The 21,504-nt window shown below is 43.1% G+C and overlaps 1 protein-coding gene across 3 annotated transcripts; it reads left to right on the forward strand.

The window, feature by feature from the left end:
• Window positions 1-8,965: 8,965 nt before the first annotated feature.
• On the forward strand, window positions 8,966-21,112 carry CCDC90B (coiled-coil domain containing 90B). Of its 3 annotated transcripts, none has more exons than XM_035571200.2 (9): window positions 8,966-9,277; window positions 11,347-11,466; window positions 13,887-13,990; window positions 16,581-16,682; window positions 17,373-17,414; window positions 17,494-17,565; window positions 17,647-17,700; window positions 18,480-18,594; window positions 19,703-21,112. In XM_035571200.2, exons 1-9 carry the CDS (start codon window positions 9,166-9,168, stop codon window positions 19,756-19,758), a joined length of 777 nt encoding a protein of 258 aa, XP_035427093.1. In that variant the 5' UTR covers window positions 8,966-9,165; the 3' UTR covers window positions 19,759-21,112. The 3 variants fall into 3 exon arrangements, with proteins under 3 accessions (XP_035427093.1, XP_035427094.1, XP_050564046.1); XM_050708089.1 differs by lacking the exon at window positions 8,966-9,277 and adding an exon at window positions 12,374-12,524 and having other exon boundaries at window positions 11,354-11,466; XM_035571201.2 differs by lacking the exons at window positions 18,480-18,594; window positions 19,703-21,112 and adding an exon at window positions 17,862-18,369 and having other exon boundaries at window positions 9,116-9,277.
• Window positions 21,113-21,504: the final 392 nt, after the last annotated feature.

Below are 21,504 nucleotides of genomic sequence, written 5' to 3' on the forward strand. Positions count from 1 at the left end.
GGACCGTGTCCTGTGCAGATGGCTTTCAAGTATCTCCCCTTGCGGAGGGAGACTCCACAGCCTCTCAGGGAACTTGTGCCAGGACTCGGTCACCCACACGCTACAGAAATGATTTAAGACATTCAGATGGAAGTTGCTCAGGGGGGGGAAGCGTTGATCTGCCAGAGGGTAGGAAGGCCGTGCAGAGGAGCCTGTACAGGTTCGATCAATGGGTAGAGGCCAATGGGATGAGGTTCAACATGCCTAAGTGCCGATTCATGTACTTTGGCCACAACAACCGCATGCAACGCTACAGGCTTGGGGCAGAGTGGCTGGAAAGCTGTGCAGCAGAAAAGGATCTAGGGGTGCTGGTTAATGCTTGCCAGAACATGAGCTGGCAGTGTGCCCAGGTGTCCAAGAAGGCCAGCGGCATCCTGGCTTGGATCAGGAATAGTGTAGCCAGCAGGACCAGGGAGGTGATTGTTTCCCCTGTACTCTGCTCTGGTGAGGCCGCACCTCGAGTACTGTGTTCAGTTTCAGGCCCCTCAATACAACGATATCGAGGCTCTGGAGCATGTCCATAGAAGGGCTACGAAGCTGGTGAAGGGTCAGACACGAGTCCTGTGAGGAGTGGCTGAGGGAACTGGGGTTGTTTAGTCTGCAGAAGAGGAGGCTCAGGGAGACCTTATCGCTCTCTACAAATACCTGAAAGGAGTGAAGCCAGGGATAGAAGAATGGGGGTTTGCTTAATCACATTAATGATTTCTAAATAAAACAATCGTTATTATTAAAGCCAGGAATGGAAGAATGGGGGCTTGCTTAATCGCATTAAAAATATATGTTGCTGAGTGTCTTTGCTTACTACTGTGCAAATTAACCGAAACAAGGAGCCTCGGGGCCCCTCACAGAGCATGTTTCCTGAGAAAAAAATGGGTAATCTGTCTCAAAAACCAGCTGAGACAGACCTGTGGTTTGGACAAGAGCCAAGGAGCAGCTGACTCTGTACAAAGGCAGGGGGTCAACTAGTGGTGATGAAGAGGAGTTATCGGACTTCATCCCCACAACCCCACCCAGCGACCACCACCATAAGGCACTGCGCAGGCGCAGATGGGAGGAGTTTATGGAAATAACTTCTTGGAGCTAATTTTAATACAAAGCAGGGGATAGGTTATGCGTATGTATAGGCGTATTGAGAAACTTCATGCATATGTAACTCTACTGCATATAACCAAGGCAAGTTGCCACATCGGGGTGCGCATGCTTTGGGAGCTATTCCACATGCACCCAGCGCCGAAATGAACCACATACCTACTTTATAACTCATTTGCTTTGAGTTGTAGAGTTCTTCCATGAATCATTTTGGCGAGCCAGCCAGGAGGCTCTCTGCCTGCCTGCAGGAGTGGCCACGCCACGGACATCCTAGTGCACACCGGGCACAGTTCCCTGGAGGAACTCCGCTCCTCAGCTGCTCACTGCGGGGGCAGACAACAACCTGCTAGGCCGTGGACAAACGGTATGTGTAACAGTACAGGAAGGGCCTGTAAGTCGTACGAGTGGCCGGGGCAGCTGGTAAATCGTGCAGAGACATCTAGCGTGCAGCATAGTCCCCGTAAGGGAGGAGGATCCCCTACAGGCTGACCAATGGAGCAGTCAAGGGGGGTTTGCTGACCGATAGGGCGGCTGCTAGCGATCTTGGGAGCAGGTTGAGCAAATCCAAGGTTACTGCTGCATCCTAGTATTGGGAGCCAGGACGGACCTGCTAATGATTCTATAAGAAGCAGAAGAAGGGTAAGCGGGCCTCTCACAATCGTGACAAGGTTACCTGGGTGAATTTTGCAGCTGCTGGAGGGATATTAACTGGAGTGGGAATATTGTATGTCTTATTTGTAAATGTCTGGGTATCTCCTGTTGAAAACATTTGTGTAAGTGTATATGTTTGAGACAAAGGGTTGTATGTGTTTGAGACAAAGTATTGTTGTGAAGTGAGCGACTCCTTGAGGAACTCGGCCAGAGACGATACAAGCAAGTTTGGTTATTGTTCTAAGTGCTGTATCCTTGCAGTATGAATGAGAAGTGTAAGGGGCCTCTCTGCGTGATTGCGTGATTGTGCTGTGTGAGTGAGACGCAGCACCGCTGCGAAGCGAGCGCGGAGTTCCGATCCCAAGGGGGCGGCTGACTGATCATCCAAGTGGTAGAACGGAGAGAGTCACTTCTTTGGTGGTTCGGGCTCGAGCCCTGGGAATATTTGAACGAGGGGGGGAACTTGGTAAGAAGGGGAGGAGAGCAAATTTATTTAGGAGAAGCGTATTTAACACCTGGTGGACAGATAGTGGCCTTAGATTGGGAACAACCTATCCCCAATACCTTTTTAAACCCCCCATATTGATGTATACGTGGGAGTGATTCCTTGTTTTGTGTGTGGGCTTACTAACAAAGACCATGAGAAAAAAAATGGCACTCAGCTTGGATCTTGTTGAAATCTTGTGAAAAAGGTGAAAAAAGGTTTGTCTAGAAGACAGAAGGCTGAGTGTCTCAAGAGTTTTCCCAAAGTCCCATGGATTTATGATTGAGACAGGGCCCATCAAGAATCTGAAACAGTAAAAGTTTGTATGTGGAAAGAAAAGTTTAATCCCAGAGAATTGAGACGTTTGGGAAGAAGATTGGGAAAAGACGGTAAAAACCTGCAATAAAAGCTTTGCATGGAAATTGAAACAACGGACAGTAACTAATAAGGAATGGTAATTAAAAAAAAAAGAGAGAGAGAGAAGAAAAGGAGGGGGATAGGAAATCAAGGAACTGGGTAATACTCAGAACAAAGACGTTTTAAAGAAAAGCCCCCTTGGGTGCATATTGGCACATTGGAAGGATATTGTCGGAACTGGGTGCACAGAAAGCAAGAGGACTCTCATTAAGTATTGCAATCAATGGTGGCCATTATATATAAGCTTGAGGATGGAGCTAAATGGTCACTTTATGGATCAATTGACTGTAATACTATCCTGCAATTCATGTTGTTTCTGAGGAGAGAAGGAAAATGGGATGAAATGTTGTATACTGATGTGTGTTGTTTCAGCATCCTGCAGGGAAAAAGGTATGGAATGAAGTTGGCCCCTGACTGAGCCTTTGGTGAAAGTACAGGCTGGAGAAAGATAAAAAGAAGTGTAAAAAGGGTTATTGAAGGTGTTAAAGGTGTGGCATGGAGTATTTGACAGGAGCTGTTTGAAGTTGAATGAGCAGGGAAAGAGGATGTAGGAATGTTACTAGTTCCACCTCAACCCAAGGCTGAGATCTCAAAATCAGGGGTGTGAGCCCTCTGGGGCAGAGGGATCATGATGGGTCCGAGAGAGTTGTCATGGAAACAGGAAAAGGCATTTTTTGTTGGTTTTTGTTTGTTTGTTTTGCAATGCTTGAAATTTACATTGGGAAAAATGATTGGAATTCATCATTTTTTATACTTACCCAATTTGCCAAGGTCCTTGTTAGGAAGGGACTTGCTGCAGAAATTGGATGCAAAAATTTCTTTTGAAGAAGGAAAAATGGAAATAACTTTTTGACAGTACTAGAAAACAGTCAAGTTTGGTTCACGGTACTAGATTGAAAGGATGCCTTTTTCTGCCTGCCCTTGGCAACTGAAAGCCAGAAATTCTTTGCCTTTGAATGGGAAAATCCTAATAGAGGACGAAAAACTCAGCTTATTTGGACTGTGTTACCACAGGGGTTCAAGAATAGCACCACCATATTCGGGAAACAACTAGCCTGTGATCTTGAAGCTTGAAAGACCCCTTCGGGAAAAGGGGACACTGTTGCAATACGCAAACGATAGCTACTGAAGAAGAAAAGGAACGGTATAATGGACTTACTAAAGTTTTTCAGCACTAATTCTGTAGGGGACACTGTTGCAATACGCAAACGATAGCTACTGAAGAAGAAAAGGAACGGTATAATGGACTTACTAAAGTTTTTCAGCACTAATTCTGTGAACCCAGCCTCTTTCCTTAGTCATGTTTGCATCAAGACCATGGGCATGGTATACTCCAGCAGACCAGACTTAAAGGATACACTCCTAGAAGATGCAGAGGATTGGTATATAAATGGCAGCAGCTTTGTCCGCCAGGGATTTCGCCTCACAGGATATGCGGTAACAAACAGCAGCCCAAAAGGTGGAAATCATCGCCTTGATAAGAGCTTTTGAGCTGGTAAACATTTGGACAGATTTGAAATATGCCTTTAGTGTGGTGCATGCACACGGGGCAATCTGGAAGGAGAGAGGACTTTAATCTTCCTCAATTAAACATGCAGAAGAGGCTGATAGCAGTTATCAGGGAAGAAGGAAAAAGGAGGCCTGGACAGGAGCAACCCTGGCTAGGCAAGGATCAATGTGCCCTATGTAAGAAATTTGGGCATTGGAAAAACGAATGCCTGGAACAGAAAAGAAATAGAAAAGGGAACCGGGGAAGGGAGGTGTTAGTCACGCGTGCAAAAGACGACTAGGGAAGACCAGGGAAATCTACCCCAGCAGATCCACTGGTTATAAAAATGAAGGAGGGAAAGGAGGTGGAACTTATGGTAGATACAGGGGCAACTTATCCGGTTTTAAATAAAGCATTAGTACCTGTAGGAAATGACTATGTCATAATAAAAGGAGCTACTGGCCAATCAGAAATGGCATACTTTTGTAAACCTTTAAAGTACAAACTTGGGAAACAGTGGGGCATTCATAAATTTTTATATGTGCCCAACCCTCTGGAATCACACCTGGGAAGGGACCTATTGGAAAAATTACAAGCGACCATATCATTTAAAAACGGGGAGATTGTTCTGGAGGTAGATGACCAGAGGTATGTGGAGGTACTAAGCCTAATGATATCAACAAACCCCAAAATGAAGGAAGAGATTAATGAGGATATCTTGAGTCAGGTATTCCCAGGAATATGGGAAGTACCACTGAAGTACCAGGGAAGGCAAAAATGCTCTTCCAATACAAATCAAACTTAAGGAGGGGAGACAGCCAGTCAGAATCAAACAATACTCCCTGAGAAGAGAGGATCGGAAGGGAATTAGCTCTATAATTGAAAATTTTCTGCAATTAGGATTATTAAAAGAGTGTCAGTCTGACTTTAACACTCCTATTTTGCCCATATAACTGAGGACCTTGACCCTGTGGTGGCGAACCCCTATACTTTACTAACATGCTTAACACCAGAACTAACTTGGTTTACTGTTTTAGACCTGAAGGATGCCTTCTTTTGCCTCCCTCTCCATGAAGCCAGCCAGAAAATTTTTGCATTCGAATGGGAAAGCCCTAAAGGCGGGTGCAAAACACAGCTCACATCGACAAGGTTGCCTCAGGGCTTTAAAAATTCACCCACCTTATTTGGAGAACAACTCGTAAAGGACTTGGAGCCGTGGGAAGCCCCACCTGGGGAAGGAAGACTTTTGCAATACATAGATGACATCCTAATAGCCACCGAGACAAAAGAAGCCTGTGTGGCCTGGATGGTAAGCCTTTTAAACTTTCTGGGACTCCAGGGGTACCAGGTATTGAAGAAGGCTCAGGTGGTAAAGCAGAAAGTGATTTACCTGGGTTATGAGGTTAGTGCCAGACAACAGGCCTTGGGGCAGGACCGCAAAGAAGCGATATGTCAAACCCCAAAACCTGAGACAATAAAGGAACTGCAAACCTTTTTGGGAATGACGGGGTGGTGCAGATTGTGGATCTATAATTATGGATTGCTTGTAAAACCACTGTATGTGCTCACTGCAAATGGAAACAGAAACCTCCAATGGACAAAGGAGGCCATGCGAGCCTTTGACCAGCTAAAGAAGGCTCTCATGTCAGCTCCAGCTCTGGGACTTCCAGATGTGAATAAACCATTCTTCCTCTTCTCCCAAGAGAAACAGGGGATTGCCCTGGGAATACTAGCACAGGACCTGGGCCCATATCGAAGGGCAGTTGCTTATTTTTCTAAGCAGCTGGATGATGCCGCCAAGGGATGGTGGGGATGCCTCAGAGCCGTTGCAGCAGTGGTGCTAAATATCCAGGAAGCACGCAAGTTCACCTTGGGCCAGAAAATAACTGTGCTAGTGTCTCACACAGTGTCCTTAGTGCTGGAAGTGAAGGGCGGTCACTGGCTTTCCCCACAAAGGTTAAACCAAGGGGAGCCAGTACACCATGACTGCCTGGAGACCATCGAAGCTACCTACTCCAGCCAAAAACTCCTTTTGATGATGTGGATGATCCTCCCATCAGCTTCACTGATGGGAGCAGCTACGTCATCAGTGGAAAACGACATGCTGGGTATGCAGTTACCACTTGCAAAAAGGTAATAGAATCTGGACTTTTGCTGACAGATACCTCTGCACAAAAGGCCAAGATAATTGCTCTGACCCGTGCCTTAGAAATAGCAAGAGGAAAGAAAATAAACATCTATACAGATTCAAGGTATGCATTTGGAGTCGTGCACGCACACGGAGCCATCTGGAAAGAAAGAGGACTGTTAAATTTGCAAGGAAAAAATATCAAACATGAGAAAGAGATAATGCACTTACTGGAAGCGGTCCAGCTACCTGAAAAGGTAGCAGTCATGCGTATTAAGGCACACCAGAAGGTGAGCTCAGAATTGGAGGAAGGAAATGATCTGGCGGACAGAGAGACAAAAGAAGCAGCAAAAGGTGAGATAGCAACTGAAGGAGCCCTAATCCCAGATGGGCAGATCCCCCTTGAAGGTAAGCCAGTGTATAACAAAAAGGACAGAAAATTAATCAAAAGTCAAAAGGGAGAGTATAACCAAGAGGGATGGGCTATTACCGAAGAAGGGAAAGGGAAATTAGTCATCCCCTCTAATTTGCTATGGTCACTAGTAAGGGAAGAACACCGGAAAAATCATTGGGGAATAGATTCCCTATATAACTATCTGATTGGGAAAATTACGGCTAAGAATTTGTATGCTACTGTCACACAAGTAACCCAACAATGTGACCTCTGCCTCCAGACCAACCCCAAAAACATCCCCAAACCAAAATTGGGCCAAATCGGGAAAGGCCATGGGCCTGGACAACAATGGCAGATTGACTTTTCTGAACTTCCAAGAAAAGGGGGGTATTGATATTTGTTGGTATTTACGGATACTTTTTTAGGTTGGCCAGAGGCAGTACCCACTAGAACTGCCAAAGCCCGAGAGATAACCAAGGTATTGTTACAAGAAATAATACCATGCTTCAGAGTTCCAGCCACCATGTCCTCAGACAGGGGGCCTCATTTTACCTCAAAAATAGTACAGCAAATTAGTTGGCATTTGGGCATGGATTGGGAACTCCACATTTCATACCACCCTCAATCGAGTGGTCAAGTGGAGAAAATGAACCATTTGATCAAACAACAGATTGTAAGGTTAGGGCAAGAAGCTAACTTGCCCTAGCCCCAACCTCTCCTGCTAGCATTGCTGCGGATGAGGACTAAGCCCTGAACTAAAGAAAAAATAAGTCCTTTTGAAATGCTTTATGGGAAACCATACGGAGTCCAGAAGGGAATATCTACCCAGGTTGGGGAAGAGATGCTGACTACCTATATGGTGGCTTTGAGTAAGCAATTTAGAGAAACAGAAAAACATGTAGCTGGAACTCAGAGTAGAGAGCTGGATGGACCGGTGCCTGACATACAGCCTGGAGATTATGTATATGTCAAGTCTCTTGCAGAGAAAACTTTGAAACTACAGTAGGAAGGACCATACCAGGTGCTCCTTACTACCTTTACCGCAATTAAGATCATTAGGGAAGGAATTAAAGGCGTTTTCCCTGTTGAAGTCTGAAAGGCTGTTTGGGACAATGCCAGTGATTTTGAGAGGAAGTTCCAGTCTTGGTGGACTCTGGTAAATTTTACCTATGATCCCATTGTTAACATGGCTACTGCCTTTGTGCTTACTATACGTAATGCCACAGTTTATGTTATCTATCCCATCATTGCACTAGGATTAAACCATGAGGAGACAGTGCTCTATCCTTCGGAGCATAGAATATGGCCACAGATGGGGAGTGAGAAAAGGCACACTGTAGATCTGGAATCATGTGTTACCCGGGAACAACAAGGATTTATCTGTGAAAGCAACACAATTGACGCTCAGGACGTATGTCTTGACACTGAGCAAGGTGTTTGCCACTTTGAAATTCATCCAAATACTAGTCAAAAGACTGTGCTTATATATTGGTCAAGGCTGTGTGTGTTTAAGAACTGCTTGTGCTTTTGTAGAAGTAGATAAGGAGAATATAACTCTCCCTAGCAAAAATCATTCTAACTTTTGTGTTTGTAACTTTGTTGGAACTGTCGGGTGCGATATTTATATTTGGCACCAGTGGTATCCCCCCAGTTGATCAAGTCTAACAACACAATGTATCACAAGTTACTACCTACACCTATTGGGATGAACCTCACGTTAGTGAGGCAATTAGTTAAACAGCAAGACCTGATCAACATTTTAATAGGCATTCAGGAAAATGGAGAAAAGACATTAATTACTGTCCATCACGACACCAAGGAAATAAGTAAGGTTCTACAAAGCGTGAAACAAGACGCTAGTCATCACTGGTGGGATACACTTTTCGGGTGGTCACCAACAGCAAATGGCATTCTCAATACATTGTGTCACCCAATCAGAGTCATATTGATCTTAGTTGGTGTAAGTCTTGTATTGTATACTAATCTGGAACCGGAGAATGTTATACTGGATAGCCACGCTGTCTTCTTTGTCACGCATCCATGGTATGGCACTGAGTGATCAGTACCGAAGAAGTTGGGAATCTTTGCCGTGAGTAAAAGAATATACTAATCTTCTAGAAAAGGGGGGACTGAAGCCAGGGCTAGAAGAATGGGGGTTTGCTTAATCCCAAAGCAGGGATAGGTTATGCATATGTATAGGCGTATTGGGAAACTTCATGCATATGTAACTCTTTACTGCATATAACCAAAGTTGCTGGCGATAACCAGAGCTGCTGAACGGGGACGACCGCAACACGCCGCCTGTCGGGAGCCGGCTGCCAGGCCAAAATGGCGGCCGGAGTCCTTCCTGCCCTGTGCGCTATGACTCCTCCCCTGATCGCCGTCCCTCTGAGGACTACACTTCCCAGCGCTGCCCGCGGGCCCCACCGGAGGAGGGCGGCGCGGCGGGTGGTGCCTGGTGCGGCGCTGCGGCGATGAGGGGAAGCGGGCGCCGCGTTGCCTTCCTCGCCTCAGGGGCTGCCTCCCGGCCGGCCCCGCTCCCCCCTCAGCCGCTTCGGGCCGCGCTCCCTCCGGTTCCTCGGAGAGGTGAGAGGCGGCCGAGGGGCTCTGGTTTGGGTCGCGGCCCGCTGGGAGCCACCGACCCGGTGGCCGAGCCCCGGGAGCCGCCTGGTGACACGGGGCTGAGGCGGCAGGAGGGGGCCTCGGGCTGGGGGTTGGGGGGGGGATGAGGGGAGCTGGGTCCTCAGCGGGGGCCACCCCACCTGGAGGGGGTCGTGGGGGCATCTCTGGGGGGAGCACAAAATGGCTGCCGGGGGAGGAGGTGCCCTCAGGAGCTGGGGGGGGGGCTGGTGGCAGCTCTCTGATGCAGAAGGAGCAGTAGAAGTCAGCAGAGGGGCACGGAAAGGTGTGTTCAGAGTGCCGGCAGGTTGTGCCAGCAGTGTGGCTTGGAGAGGCTGCAAGCAAGGAGAAAGGTGTCAGTGCCACTTGAGGCTGTTGTCGAAAAGCTCATGGTGACGGCTTGGGAAAAGGGAGCTAGCAGTGTGATGTGGAGGTGCTGCAGATAATGGTGTGTGGAAACGTTGCGGGCTCCTGAAGATAGCCTTGGGTTGAGAGCTGTGCCACAAGGCAAGAATACAGGAGTGGAGCCAAAGGGGAAAAAAACAGCTGGCTTAGGCTGTCAGAAGATTTATGCTGTAATATTAGCTTTTTTTGAGAGAGACTGTGTCAGACATGTATAACACAGAATCACAGTTTGGGTTGGAAGGGACCTTTAAAGACCGTCAAGTTCCAAGCCTCCCTACACCTCCCACCAGCCCAGGTTGCTCAAAGCCCCATCCAGCCTGTCCTTGAACACCTCCAGGGATGGGGCATTCACAGCTTCTCTGGGCAACCTGTGCCAGTGCTTCACCACCCTCACTGTTTAAAAAAAAAAAAATCTATCTTACATCCAATCAAAACGTACTCTCTTTCAGTAAAACCATTGCCCCTTGTCCTGTTGCTGCAGGCCCTGGTAAACCCAGTGAAAATATCAATTGACGTGTTTAGCAGACACAGAGCTCCATAATTGAAAGCTGTTATGACTCAGCGGGGGGTGTGTTAAGTTTTAGAGTTACTTGTAATGAATTGAATGTAGTTCATGTATGTAAACACACTTTTTTGCCTTTCTCTCATTTTAAATCTAACATGGACTTTGATTTGGATATTACAGCTGTCTTAGTTTAAGTCACTTCTTTAGAGTAGATAGAAGGCAGCACATACCTTAATTTATCTAACAGTGACACAGCATAACTTCCTTTTTGTTTAAATGATAAAAAGCATGCAAGTAAATATCTAAATAAGAGAGAAAACAGTTCCATTAAGGGAGAGAGCCAGTGAGGTTTCAAGTAAGCGTGCATTTAGAAGTAACAGAGCTTTTTAGATAGCAAAGATTCTGTCAGAATGAAATCAGCGACATGTATGATGAGATGATGTCATGATGATGAGATGAACTGAAAAGTATCCGTGAAATAAAGGCGGAGAAGCTAAAAGCATCCTGTGGGAAGGTACTTGCATAATAAGCAGGGTGGGTCCTGAGCTAAGGAGATCTAGGATGTGTTAGGTACAAGCATCGCTTTTTCAGCCAGTTACTGGTGAAGCAACAAATTAATTCTGAATGTTAGATCTGTGTAATGTGTGTGTACCTGTATCTGTACGCGTGGCACTCTCTGCTGGGTAGCAGTAGAAGAATGTGTGAAGAGAATATAGGTGAGGGATTCTGTGAAGAACCAAACAAATGTTAACCATAACCAGCAGAAACTGCCAGTGTATTGGAAAGCTAATGTTTTAAAGGATGAGAAACATCACTTAAATCAGGTTTCTACTATTGTTGTTACTTGTGGTAGTTTTATTTCTTGTGTATCAGGATGCTTGTCCTGCATGGCTCTCTAGTTAAAATTAAAATTAATGCACTTAAAATTGATGTGCAAGTCCTGTGTGGTATAAATTTCCGAAGGAAAAGGGACTGGTGGCTTCTGATACGTGCTATAACCAGGGAATCAAAAGGACCCAGCTTTTTGTTGCAACTTCCACGTGGCTTTGCTACGATGAAAGAAAATTACCATATTGCATGATAAACTAATTGGGTGAAGTTTAAAATACATGTTTGTCACTTCCAGGTTTTGCTGCCACACTCCTTAGGAATTCATACGATGTTAGAAGAGTTGAAATCACTCCACTGGAGCAGAGGAGAGTGACTTTTGATACTCATGCCTTAGTGCAGGATCTAGAAGCCCATGGTAAGTGATGTCTGTTAAATAATTCACAGAAAATCTTTGAATTTAAGTACTATAACTTTGAGAGCTGTCGGTTTTCCCAAATTACGGGTACTTTATGTTTAAAAGTTTTGGAAGCCTCTAGCTGAGTCTGGTGCAGGAGAGGCATCTGATACTCTTTAATGCTTCTGTAACTATACAAATAAACTCTTACATTAAATTTACCTTTTTTGTAGCTATAGGTAAGTTTACATAGCATCTTCCAGCTGAGGAGCATAATATATTTGACAAATGGAGAGCAGTGGTGGTGGTTGAAGAACTGTTTTCTGGTTAAAAATGCAGCTTTATTTGAAGAACTTCCTACTGGCTGCTAATAGTAACTTTTTTTTCCTAATTGTAAATAGTTCCAGCAGCATTGTGCTGTAATACATCCTTAATACCTGTTATTTTATTTAGTGAATGTGGCTGTCTTTTGTCAGCTGAAAGGTCTGTCTAGCCCAGGGTTCTGTCCCTTAGCAGGACTGCAAGTCTTTGTCTGCAGAAGAGTGTAAAAATGGGGCAGATGAGTGGCGCGTCCCCTTGTACCTTCTAGGCCTCCAGCTGCTCTCACCTTGGAGGTATTTTGTGCTGGGTGTGAGTTTTGGTGACCTCCAAGGGAATTCCTTTCATAAGTTTATTAAGCCCCTGAACTACTATGGGTTGGTTAGTACCCACAACGTCCTTTCTCATGCGGTTTCAGAAGTCCGCTCATTGTGTGGAAAAATACTTCCTTTTGTTTATGTAGAACCTGGCTTCCACTGTGTTAATCTGATGCCCCTCAGTCCTTTTGAAGGAAGAAGGAACAAACATTTGATCTCTCATGTCACTTAAGATTATGTAAACGTATGTCATGTTCCTCCATCTTTTTTTTTTTTTTTTTTTTTCCAAACAGAAGATTCTTAGTTCATTGGATTTTCCCAAGCAGTAGCTGCCTCACAGGGGAAGGAACAGAGCTGCTGGCATTACCTGACAACTGGATGTCCCATGGATTTGAAAACTGACATTACATCTATTTCGTTCTCTACTCTTTTTTTTTTTTCTAAGTAATTCCTAAAGTTTGCTTTGCTCTGTTGATCCTTCTAAGCATTGAGCTGATGTCTTTGTCAGGCTATCAATTCTCTGTTACGATTCCTAGATCTTTCTCCTAAGTGACAGCTGCAACTTTATCCAATTGAGTTAGGATTTTTTCCACTGTTAAGGTCTACTAATAATGTGTCTTAGTACTTAGAAAACTCTTAAGAGTACACTAATATTTTTTGTTGTTGTTTTTGTTTGTTTGTTGCATGTGTGTCAGACTTGTCAGCCCCTAGTTCGTTACATCTCTTCTGGAATTATTGTTAGAACTGATGTTGTATTTGTCGCTTTCCAGTACTTGAGGAGTCAGGATAGCTTGTTAGATGTTACTTGTCCTGAGTACTAATTCAGCTATTTCTTGTCTAGTTCCTTTAGAACATAAGGTGAAGTCTGTCTGATGCTGGTCCGCTGTTGTTAATCAGTTTATTAATTTGTTCCGTAACTACTACAACCCTTCAGTATCACAGTGACAGGGCTGTAAAGGTAAAAGTTGAAGAAATCCCAGAGCTAAGAGATGCTTTTAATGTTTGTCAGACTTGCTGCAGGCAGTTTTCAGGCTCCAGTGTCTTAACTCTTGCATGTATGAATTTCTTCACATTTTCTAAACTTCCAAGCAGCAAGGAAGAATAGAGGAAAAACAAAATAATGAATTAGCAAGAACCTAGGCAACCCTGAAAATTCAGAGAAACTGAAGCGATGCAACCACACCTTTTAGTGGAAGGAAAATGTCATAAAGCATGATAGCTTTTTTAGTAATACAAACCAGTGGTGCAGTTTGATTCCAGTACTTAGAAGAGTTCAGTGACGTTTTTCTCAATAATTTGCCTTGAAAGCATATTTCAATGAAAAGTTAATTGATCCCAAGCTGGGAAATGGAGCAACTGAAATACAACACATCAGAGAGATTGCTGGAAATAGATTGTTAGGGTCAAAGCCCTCAGTACTGAGTCAGATTTGACTAACGTGGCAGCTTTTTTTTTTTTTTTTTGCAAAAGTTTATAATAAAGTAAAATTTTGCTCAATTATTTTTATAATGCATGAGCAGTTAAACACAGTACAGAAATTCGGTAGTCCCATCAGCTGCTTGCAAAGACTGTTTCGGTGTGTTAAAAGTTCTTCAGGTTTTTGCAGCGTTGTCAGTTTATTTTATGTAGTGAGATGTCACAGTGACCAAGTTCCACCATCAGTTTTCAGTAATTGTGTGATTTCCCATCTGCCACTGTAGTTAGGTACAGCCCTTGAGTGTCCCAGTTTATTGTGTACCTCTTGCTCTACTCATCATCCAGCTTTCTAATGTTATCTTAGTTTGTCATCCTTCAACTGTTTTTCAGGCTTTGCAAAAGAACAAGCAGAGACCATTGTATCGGCGCTAATCACCCTGTCGAATGTCAGTTTAGACACGGTCTATAAGGATATGGTTACCCAGGCTCAGCAGGTAAGAACTTATTTACGGTGTGTATAAATATTCAGCGCTGTGTAAGTATAATGGCGCGTGTCCATATTTAAAGGGCAAGTGAGCAACTCTATAGTACTATAAATACCTTACTGAGCTAGGTTTCAAGGTGATGCTAAGAATTTTAATACCTTACACCTTTCATCTCACAGAAGTGCTTTCCAAGTGCAGCCACAATGTATAGGTTTAATACAAAGCTTGCTGCTTTAGCTGCCGAGAAGCTCTGAGGTAAATCCAAGATCTTAACTACTTTGCAACAGGTCAGGGCAGAAGAGGAACGCAGGGAGTTCTTGAGAGATAACAAAACCACCTAAAATAGCAGAAAATTGTCAGTGTTTTTACTGAACATTAGCAAAGATGCTGATTCTGTTCGCAGATATCCTGTATTTTCCTGTTTTCTTGTTCATCAAATGAAAACTATTATTAAAAGTGTCATTTTACTCCTGCATTTCAGTCTCTAGGCTACATCTGCTGTAAACACAGAACATGGCTGGGACGTGGTTCCCAGACACCACCACATGGTTATCCAGAGACGTAAACACTTACTGCAGCCCCTTGGCAGCTATCAGTCTCCTGACCTGGGCACACCGTAACAGAAAGTATAGGGCCAGCAACTGCTCCCAGAAGGTAGGGTTGGCAGAGGCACCATGTTTTAGAAGGAAGAGATTTTAGCCATCGAGATGTTATCTGTGGCATGTCAGTTGCCCTCAGGGACAGCAAGTAGGCTCTGACTGACTTAGTTTTTTGCATACACCTAGCTGTTTGTGCTGGGCCAGCCAACGCCTCAGCCTGTATTTGAGCACGGCGACGAGTTATCTCCTTTGCTCAGACATTCAGGCTCACGTTTATGAACGTGTCTCGAGGCAGCAAATCAGTTAAGTAACACGACTGTTCCTTCTGTTGATAATAGAGGTGGTGACAAGTTTCATTTTAACAAATTGCCTAAATAAAAAGAACTTTAGCTTTTTCCTGTAGGCTAAACATCTGGGCCAGTATAATAAAGATCTGATGCACAGTAATGTTTTTAATAATTAGTCAGGAAGGCTGTGCAAGCTAAAATTATGTGCCATTCTTCTTCAATGAGTTAATGCAATTAAGCATACATCGCTATTTTATTTAAACTGCTGAGCCTTATTTCCACAAATTTTTATCTTACTGGCATTTGTGGTTAACAACAGTTACTTAACTTTTCCCTATAAGTCTCAAAGATAAGACAAGAACTTGTCTCTGTTTTTCTGTCAAAAGGGAAACGTTTCTGTTTGGAGTTCCTAATATACGTTTTTAAAAAAGTCAGTATCACAAATACAACTTCTATGGAATTGTGTAGGTAGAAACAGGTTTTTTTAAGTGTGGACAGTGTCCAGGTTGAGTGTTTTAACATGAGATGAGGAAACTGGCACTGTTTAATCTTTGTTGGTGACATGGACAGTGGGATGGAGTACACCCTCAGCAGGTTTGCCGATGACACCAAGCTGTGTGGTGCAGTCGAAACACCGGAGGGAAGGGATGCCATCCAGAGGGACCTGGACAGGCCTGAGAGGTTGGGCTATGTGAACCTCAAGAGGTTCAACAAGGCCAAGTGCAAGGTCCTGCACCTGGGCCAGGGCAATCCCAAGCACAAATACAGGCAGGGCAGAGAATGGATTGAGAGCAGCCCTGAGGAGAAGGACCTGGGGGTGTTGGTGGATGAGAAGCTCGACATGAGCTGGCCGTGTGTGCTTGCAGCCCAGAAAGCCAACTGTATCCTGGGCTGCATCTAAAGCAATGTGGCCAGCAGGGTAAGGGAGGGGATTGTCCCCCTGTGCTCTGCTCTCGTGAGACCTCACCTGGAGCCCTGCGTTCAGCTCTGGGGCCCAAGAAGGACAAGGTAGTATTAGAACGAGTCCAGAGGAGGGCCATGAGGATGACCAGAGGACTGGAGCACCTCTCCTGTGAAGACAGGCTGAGGGAGTTGGGGTTGTTCAGCCTGGAGAAGAGAGGGCCCCAGGGAGACCTCACAGCGGCCTGCCAGTACCTGAAGCGGACTACAGAAAAGCTGGGGAGGGACTCTTTGTCAGAGGGTGCAGTGATAGGACAAGGGGGAATGGCTTTAAACTACAAGAGGGTAGGTTTACATTAGGTATGAGGAGGAAATTCTTCACTCAGAGGGTGGCAAGGCAGTGGAACAGGCTGCCCAGACAGAGAAGCTGTGGATGCCCCTAAGTGCTTAGGAACTGGATTCAAACTGCCAACTTGTTTTATAGGCTACTGAACGTTCATTGAAGATGGAAGGACAAATCTGAATTTTTTTGTTTCACTTCGTAAACACTTAGACTAGATACCCCTGTTTTTTTTGCTTAAATTCAGTTAACATGAAAGCAACTGGAAAAAACACCAACTGCTTTTCTTGAGTCTGTCAAAAAAACAGTTACAGCTATGAAATTCTATTATTCTGTCACTTTCCTGTTGGAGACCCTTCACATTTCTGTGCTTTGCTGTAGCTAATTTCATAAGTTTAAACATAAAAATCTTTTCTTATTGGAAAGTGTGAAACTTAATGATTGACATATTTATTTTTTTTTTTGTTTCTAAGGAAATAACTTTACAGCAGATAATGGCACATTTGGACTCCATTCGAAAAGATATGGTTATTCTGGAAAAAAGTGAATTTGCAAACTTGAGAGCTGAGAATGAGGTACTAATAAATATTTTTAATTAAGCAGTTAAATTGTAATTCATTTAGTGTAATTAAATTTGGATTATATCTGTTTTATATTTCTGTTTGCAAAATATTTACATAGAATTAATTATGAATGCTTTTTACCAGAGTTGAAATGTTTGTATGTTGCAACTTCTGGGATCATATAAATGTATATTTCACTTCATACAACTTGCTTAATTCCTCTGGAAAGAAAAAAAAAATGTTCACATCTTAGAATCATCTTTTGTATTGGGTGATTCTAGTAGCCTTGTCACCGTTAACAGTACAATCCAGGGAGAGCAGTCAGCCATTTCCTTGCAACAATTTAATTAAACTGGTGATTTAGACATGTTTTAGTTTTGCCTGACAGCATTTTAGTGTTTTTCTGCTCTCTTTAGTCTGAGAATCACAAGATCTTCATTGTATGTTTTCACAAAATGATTCCTTCGTTTCGGGAAAAACTTCCAGCAGATTATATCTGGCTGTATAGATACACTACATAGAATATAGATAATCTATAGGATGTAGATTAAATAGCCTAACTACTGTAACTAGGAACAAATCGCTCTGTTGCGAGAAAGATCGTGGAGGAGTAATCACTTATGTGCAGCAGTAACGCAGAACTGATTGGCTTGGCCAGCATTTTCCTGACTTTATTAAAAACTTTTTTTCCTCTTCATCTAGAAAATGAAAATTGAATTAGATCAAGTTAAACAGCAGTTAATGGTGAGTAAACAGCAAGTAGCTATACACTCATGCTGGGGGAAGTAAATAGTTATTTTCATGATCTTTTTTTGTTTTACAGAATGAAACCGGTAAAATCCGAGCTGACAGTAAGCTAGATATAAACCTGGAGAGGAGCAGAGTGACAGATATGGTAAGCTGGTCTATGAAGATACTCTGCCCAGTTTTATGTCATTTTCTCTTGCTACAATTGTAATTTATCTTTTATCCACAGTTTACAGATCAAGAGAGGAAATTGATGGAAGCATCTACAGAGTTTCATAAAAAAGTAAGTAGTGAATAAAGGCCATTTTATATTGAGCAGGGTAGTTACACTTTGCATGTTGCATGAACACACAACTTTTGTGAAGCTTAATAGATACTTGAATGTAGTAAAACAAAATGTCAGCACGTATCACATACGCATGTTGTACGTGTTTATTGCTTCAGCGTGGGGGATTTGTGCTGAACATCACCCAAGCAGAAGGCGTACAAGACTTGTCCCTCGCTTCCGGAGTGCCTTTATGTAGGCTGTTTCAGGTGGGCGTGCACCAGCACGCTGCCTTCCCCGGTGCTAAGGGATGAGCTGGTCAGCCCTGCCAGTGGGATGGTTCAGATACCTACAGCCAAGCAAGTTTCAAGAGCTGGTAAAGCCTCTTTGAAGGCACTGAAGTCTAAGAGGCTGATGATGGATGTTTCCCATCTTCAGCATCTCATCCATTTCCCAGATACGGCTTGTGAATTCTTAAAACTTTGTTCAGCAAAAATTCAGGGGTACTATCTGCACATTGTAGAATGCCTCCTTTAGGAGGCACTTGGCAAATCAGAGATAAAACTCAGACCGTACGGATTTGTTTCTCTTTTTCTATCTCCATCCTTAATGTCTTTCCTGTATTGTATTAAATGCTGTTCTGTGTTTTCGAAGATCACTTAGCAATTAAATATTTTACTTCACTGATAGGTTGGAAATTTTTCTTTCTTGTTGCTGGTAGCATGGTATTCCTGTTTTTGCAAAGCTGACAGGGCCTGAGATCATCGTCAGATATATGCCCTCTTTTAATGTTTCAGGATTCAAGTACCAACAGCGTTATTTCAGAAATCAGCAATAAAATTGACACTGAAATAGCTTCCTTAAAAACACTAATGGAATCGAATAAACTTGATACGATACGTTACTTGGCAGGTATGTGATAGACGAGGAGGTGAGTGCCAGTAGAGTATATGTGTAAAATTTTATTCAAGACTTTCTCAAGATGACATGAGAAGTGAATTCAGTTAAGTCAGCTGCGCACCAGCTGATAACTGGAATTGGGTGGGGGCTCCCCCCCCCCAGTGACTGAAAGAAATGGAACACAGAGCATGGAAGAGGTGAGAACACAACAAACACTGCAGCTGGAGTATGATTGTGCCCCAAACTGGGATTAGGAGGAACATGGACATTAAAGAAACAAAAAAAAGGGGGGGGGGGGCGGGAATCAAAATACCCTGTCTAGTCTGACAGTTCATGTGGCAGGGTTGCTTCAAAAGTTTTCCAGAGGTTGCTTAGGAATGCTAGCAAGCTTTGAGGATTAGCCTGAGAGTGACCAGTTCTGTCTCCCATTCTGACTTCCACAGAAACAGTTTCGCTGTGGCAGTACGGGTACTTTCCTCTACAGAGCAGAACAAATTTAAGTCTGATTTGAGATGGAGTTTTCAATATATAACCAATGAAATCTGTATTTCATTGGAGCTTGATAAGAAGACAGTTACACATATTTGGAAATAAGAACAAGTTCAGAGGGAAATGTAATTAACTTTATTCTAACACTAACTGAAACACTGGTTCAACAAATCTGGAAGACAACTCATCAAACTTCAGAGATGATATCCTAGTGTCATGTCAAATGTGTACTGTCATTTTGCTCAGTGGAAAATCTTTTTAATTATGTTCAATGAAAGACCTGATACAGCCATCTATCCTGTAATACAGTTCCTGATAGATGGGCAACGATAGTAAAAATCACTGTAGTCTGTTGTGCTCTGTTATCCACTGTGACTCAGATGTGTTCCTGAAAAAATGGTTCTGCAGGCTGCTGAGTTTGATCTCGTCTCACTGTCTAGGCAGTGCTACCATGCAGGATATTGCACCTAAGACAAGTCGTTGTTTTCCAGAATTTTCACAGCTGTAAACAGTTGAAGTTTAGGAAGCAGTACTCTAGAGTTATCCTTCCATATGTTTGCAATTAATTTCCTGTATTTACAAGGTGATACAATTTAGCATTCATCTAATTACTACTTTTTTTTTTTAACAGCTTCAGTATTCACTTGCTTAGCAATAGCACTGGGATTTTACAGGTTCTGGAAGTAGATCTAAATGGAATGAGAGCATCAAATACAGATGGAGAAAAGGCCACCCAAGCAACATCAACTAGACAATCACGTTTGAGCTTAGATAACTTTGGTACCTTTTTGTTTTGATATTCTTACTCTGCACTAAAGTGTTTTCTGACTTTGTAACACTAAAGATCAAAATAATTGAGTGGGGAGTAGGCAAATAATAGTAATATTTCATTGTCCCCTATTGAATAATGTATTTATTTCAAAATACTTCTATATAAAATCAGAAAGTGTTTCCTAATGGGTTTTAGAATCAAGTCTGTTGTCTTTTAGAACACTTCCAGTGCTCTCAGCTCCACTCAAACTGGAGATACTAAACACTTGACATGCCCATGAAAATATGGGACTACTGTTTCCGAATTAGTATTACCAACACGGGGGAATTCCAGCAGATCTACCCTGACCAAGCAAAGTAATCTGAAATGTCAGAGCTGGATGTTTGCCTGTAGTCTGTTCCTCTCTTTTCTGATGGGTTGAAGCTTGGTCCTTTTGGTTTTATATTTTCATAAATAAATAGGAATATATATACATATATATAAAAAACGCACTCCAAGGCCCTTACTAAAGAATCCTTGTTCTTCTTGAAGAATGGTTTACATACAGTTAAAATCTCATGTGAAACCAAAATGTCTCTACAGATCTAGTTATTTTTAATATCTTCCAATTTCTGTAACCCTAGAGGCCAGTTCTCCAGTGGGAAAATTTGTCTTCCTCTTTCTGAGGGGAAACGCCTCTATTCTCACCAACTGCATACAGCCCTGGGACCGACAAGTGCTCTTAACTCCTCCATTCAAGGAATACTGAGTATTTCCAATAAACCTTTGTGTGTTTTCTGGGTATAAGACCTGGCTTGTAACACAGAAACTCAACACCTCAGATGGTGTTGTTGTGGCTCTGGTTGTCCTGCTCCCATCTCCATGCTCCTCCGGAGTGGACCGTAACGCTGTGAGGCAGGCTCGACCTTCAGGTGGTGATGATCCCTCCTCTGCTTTCTGCAAGGCCTTCGCAGCTCTAGTTGCAGAGGTGGGATGTAAAGGTTGGATGTCTTCCCAAACTGAAGCAGTCACGTTGTGAGTACAAATGCCTATGCTTAGGGAGATTTCTTTTAATAATAATTAAAAAAAAAAAGCCAAAAAAGCCCTTCCGGGACTAAACTTTATCAGAATAAGCCCTTTGTGGGGTACAGAGTTTATAGTACTGTATAGTGGCAATTTTTGTATTGCGGTTCTGTTTGCAGTTGAAATTGGTGGTATCCTGCAAATTCTTGTATTCTGTGCATGATATTATGTATTTAACATCTACATTTATGAAAATAAAATTAATTTCTTATATTTGCTATCTGAGAGACTTGAATACAGATTACCAGATTGTAAAAATGCAAATGGGTTCTATAATGAGCACAGTGCTGTTGTGTTGAGAAATGAGGCTGCTTTTTCTGTTGTGTATGTTAGTGACATAGGCACAGGTACCAGCAGCAAGGACTTCAGGCAGTGACTCATCTCATGTAACTGTAGCATATTCAAATCCATCCTATTATGAGTTATAACCATTTCTGAAGTTCTCTGAAAGACCTGTGTTCATCTTTTGAACTGTTCCTACATGAGAATAGCTCCAGCAATGATGTATGAAATTTTATGTACTACATACAGCTTCTTACCATCACCCCCCTACACCTTGAGGAGAGCTCCAGAGACTGGATTTCTCCTCTGTCTCTGTA

Source organism: Cygnus atratus, chromosome 1 (assembly GCF_013377495.2).
Source record: "Cygnus atratus isolate AKBS03 ecotype Queensland, Australia chromosome 1, CAtr_DNAZoo_HiC_assembly, whole genome shotgun sequence".
NCBI lineage: Eukaryota > Metazoa > Chordata > Aves > Anseriformes > Anatidae > Cygnus > Cygnus atratus.

Coding starts and splice junctions, on each gene's coding strand:
- CCDC90B (XM_035571200.2), top strand. CDS start 9,166: ATGAGGGGAAGCGGGCGCCGCGTTGCCTTCCTCGCCTCAGGGGCTGCC. Junction 11,467..13,886: donor GCAGGATCTAGAAGCCCATG/GTAAGTGATGTC, acceptor ACTGTTTTTCAG/GCTTTGCAAAAGAACAAGCA. Junction 13,991..16,580: donor TGGTTACCCAGGCTCAGCAG/GTAAGAACTTAT, acceptor TTTGTTTCTAAG/GAAATAACTTTACAGCAGAT.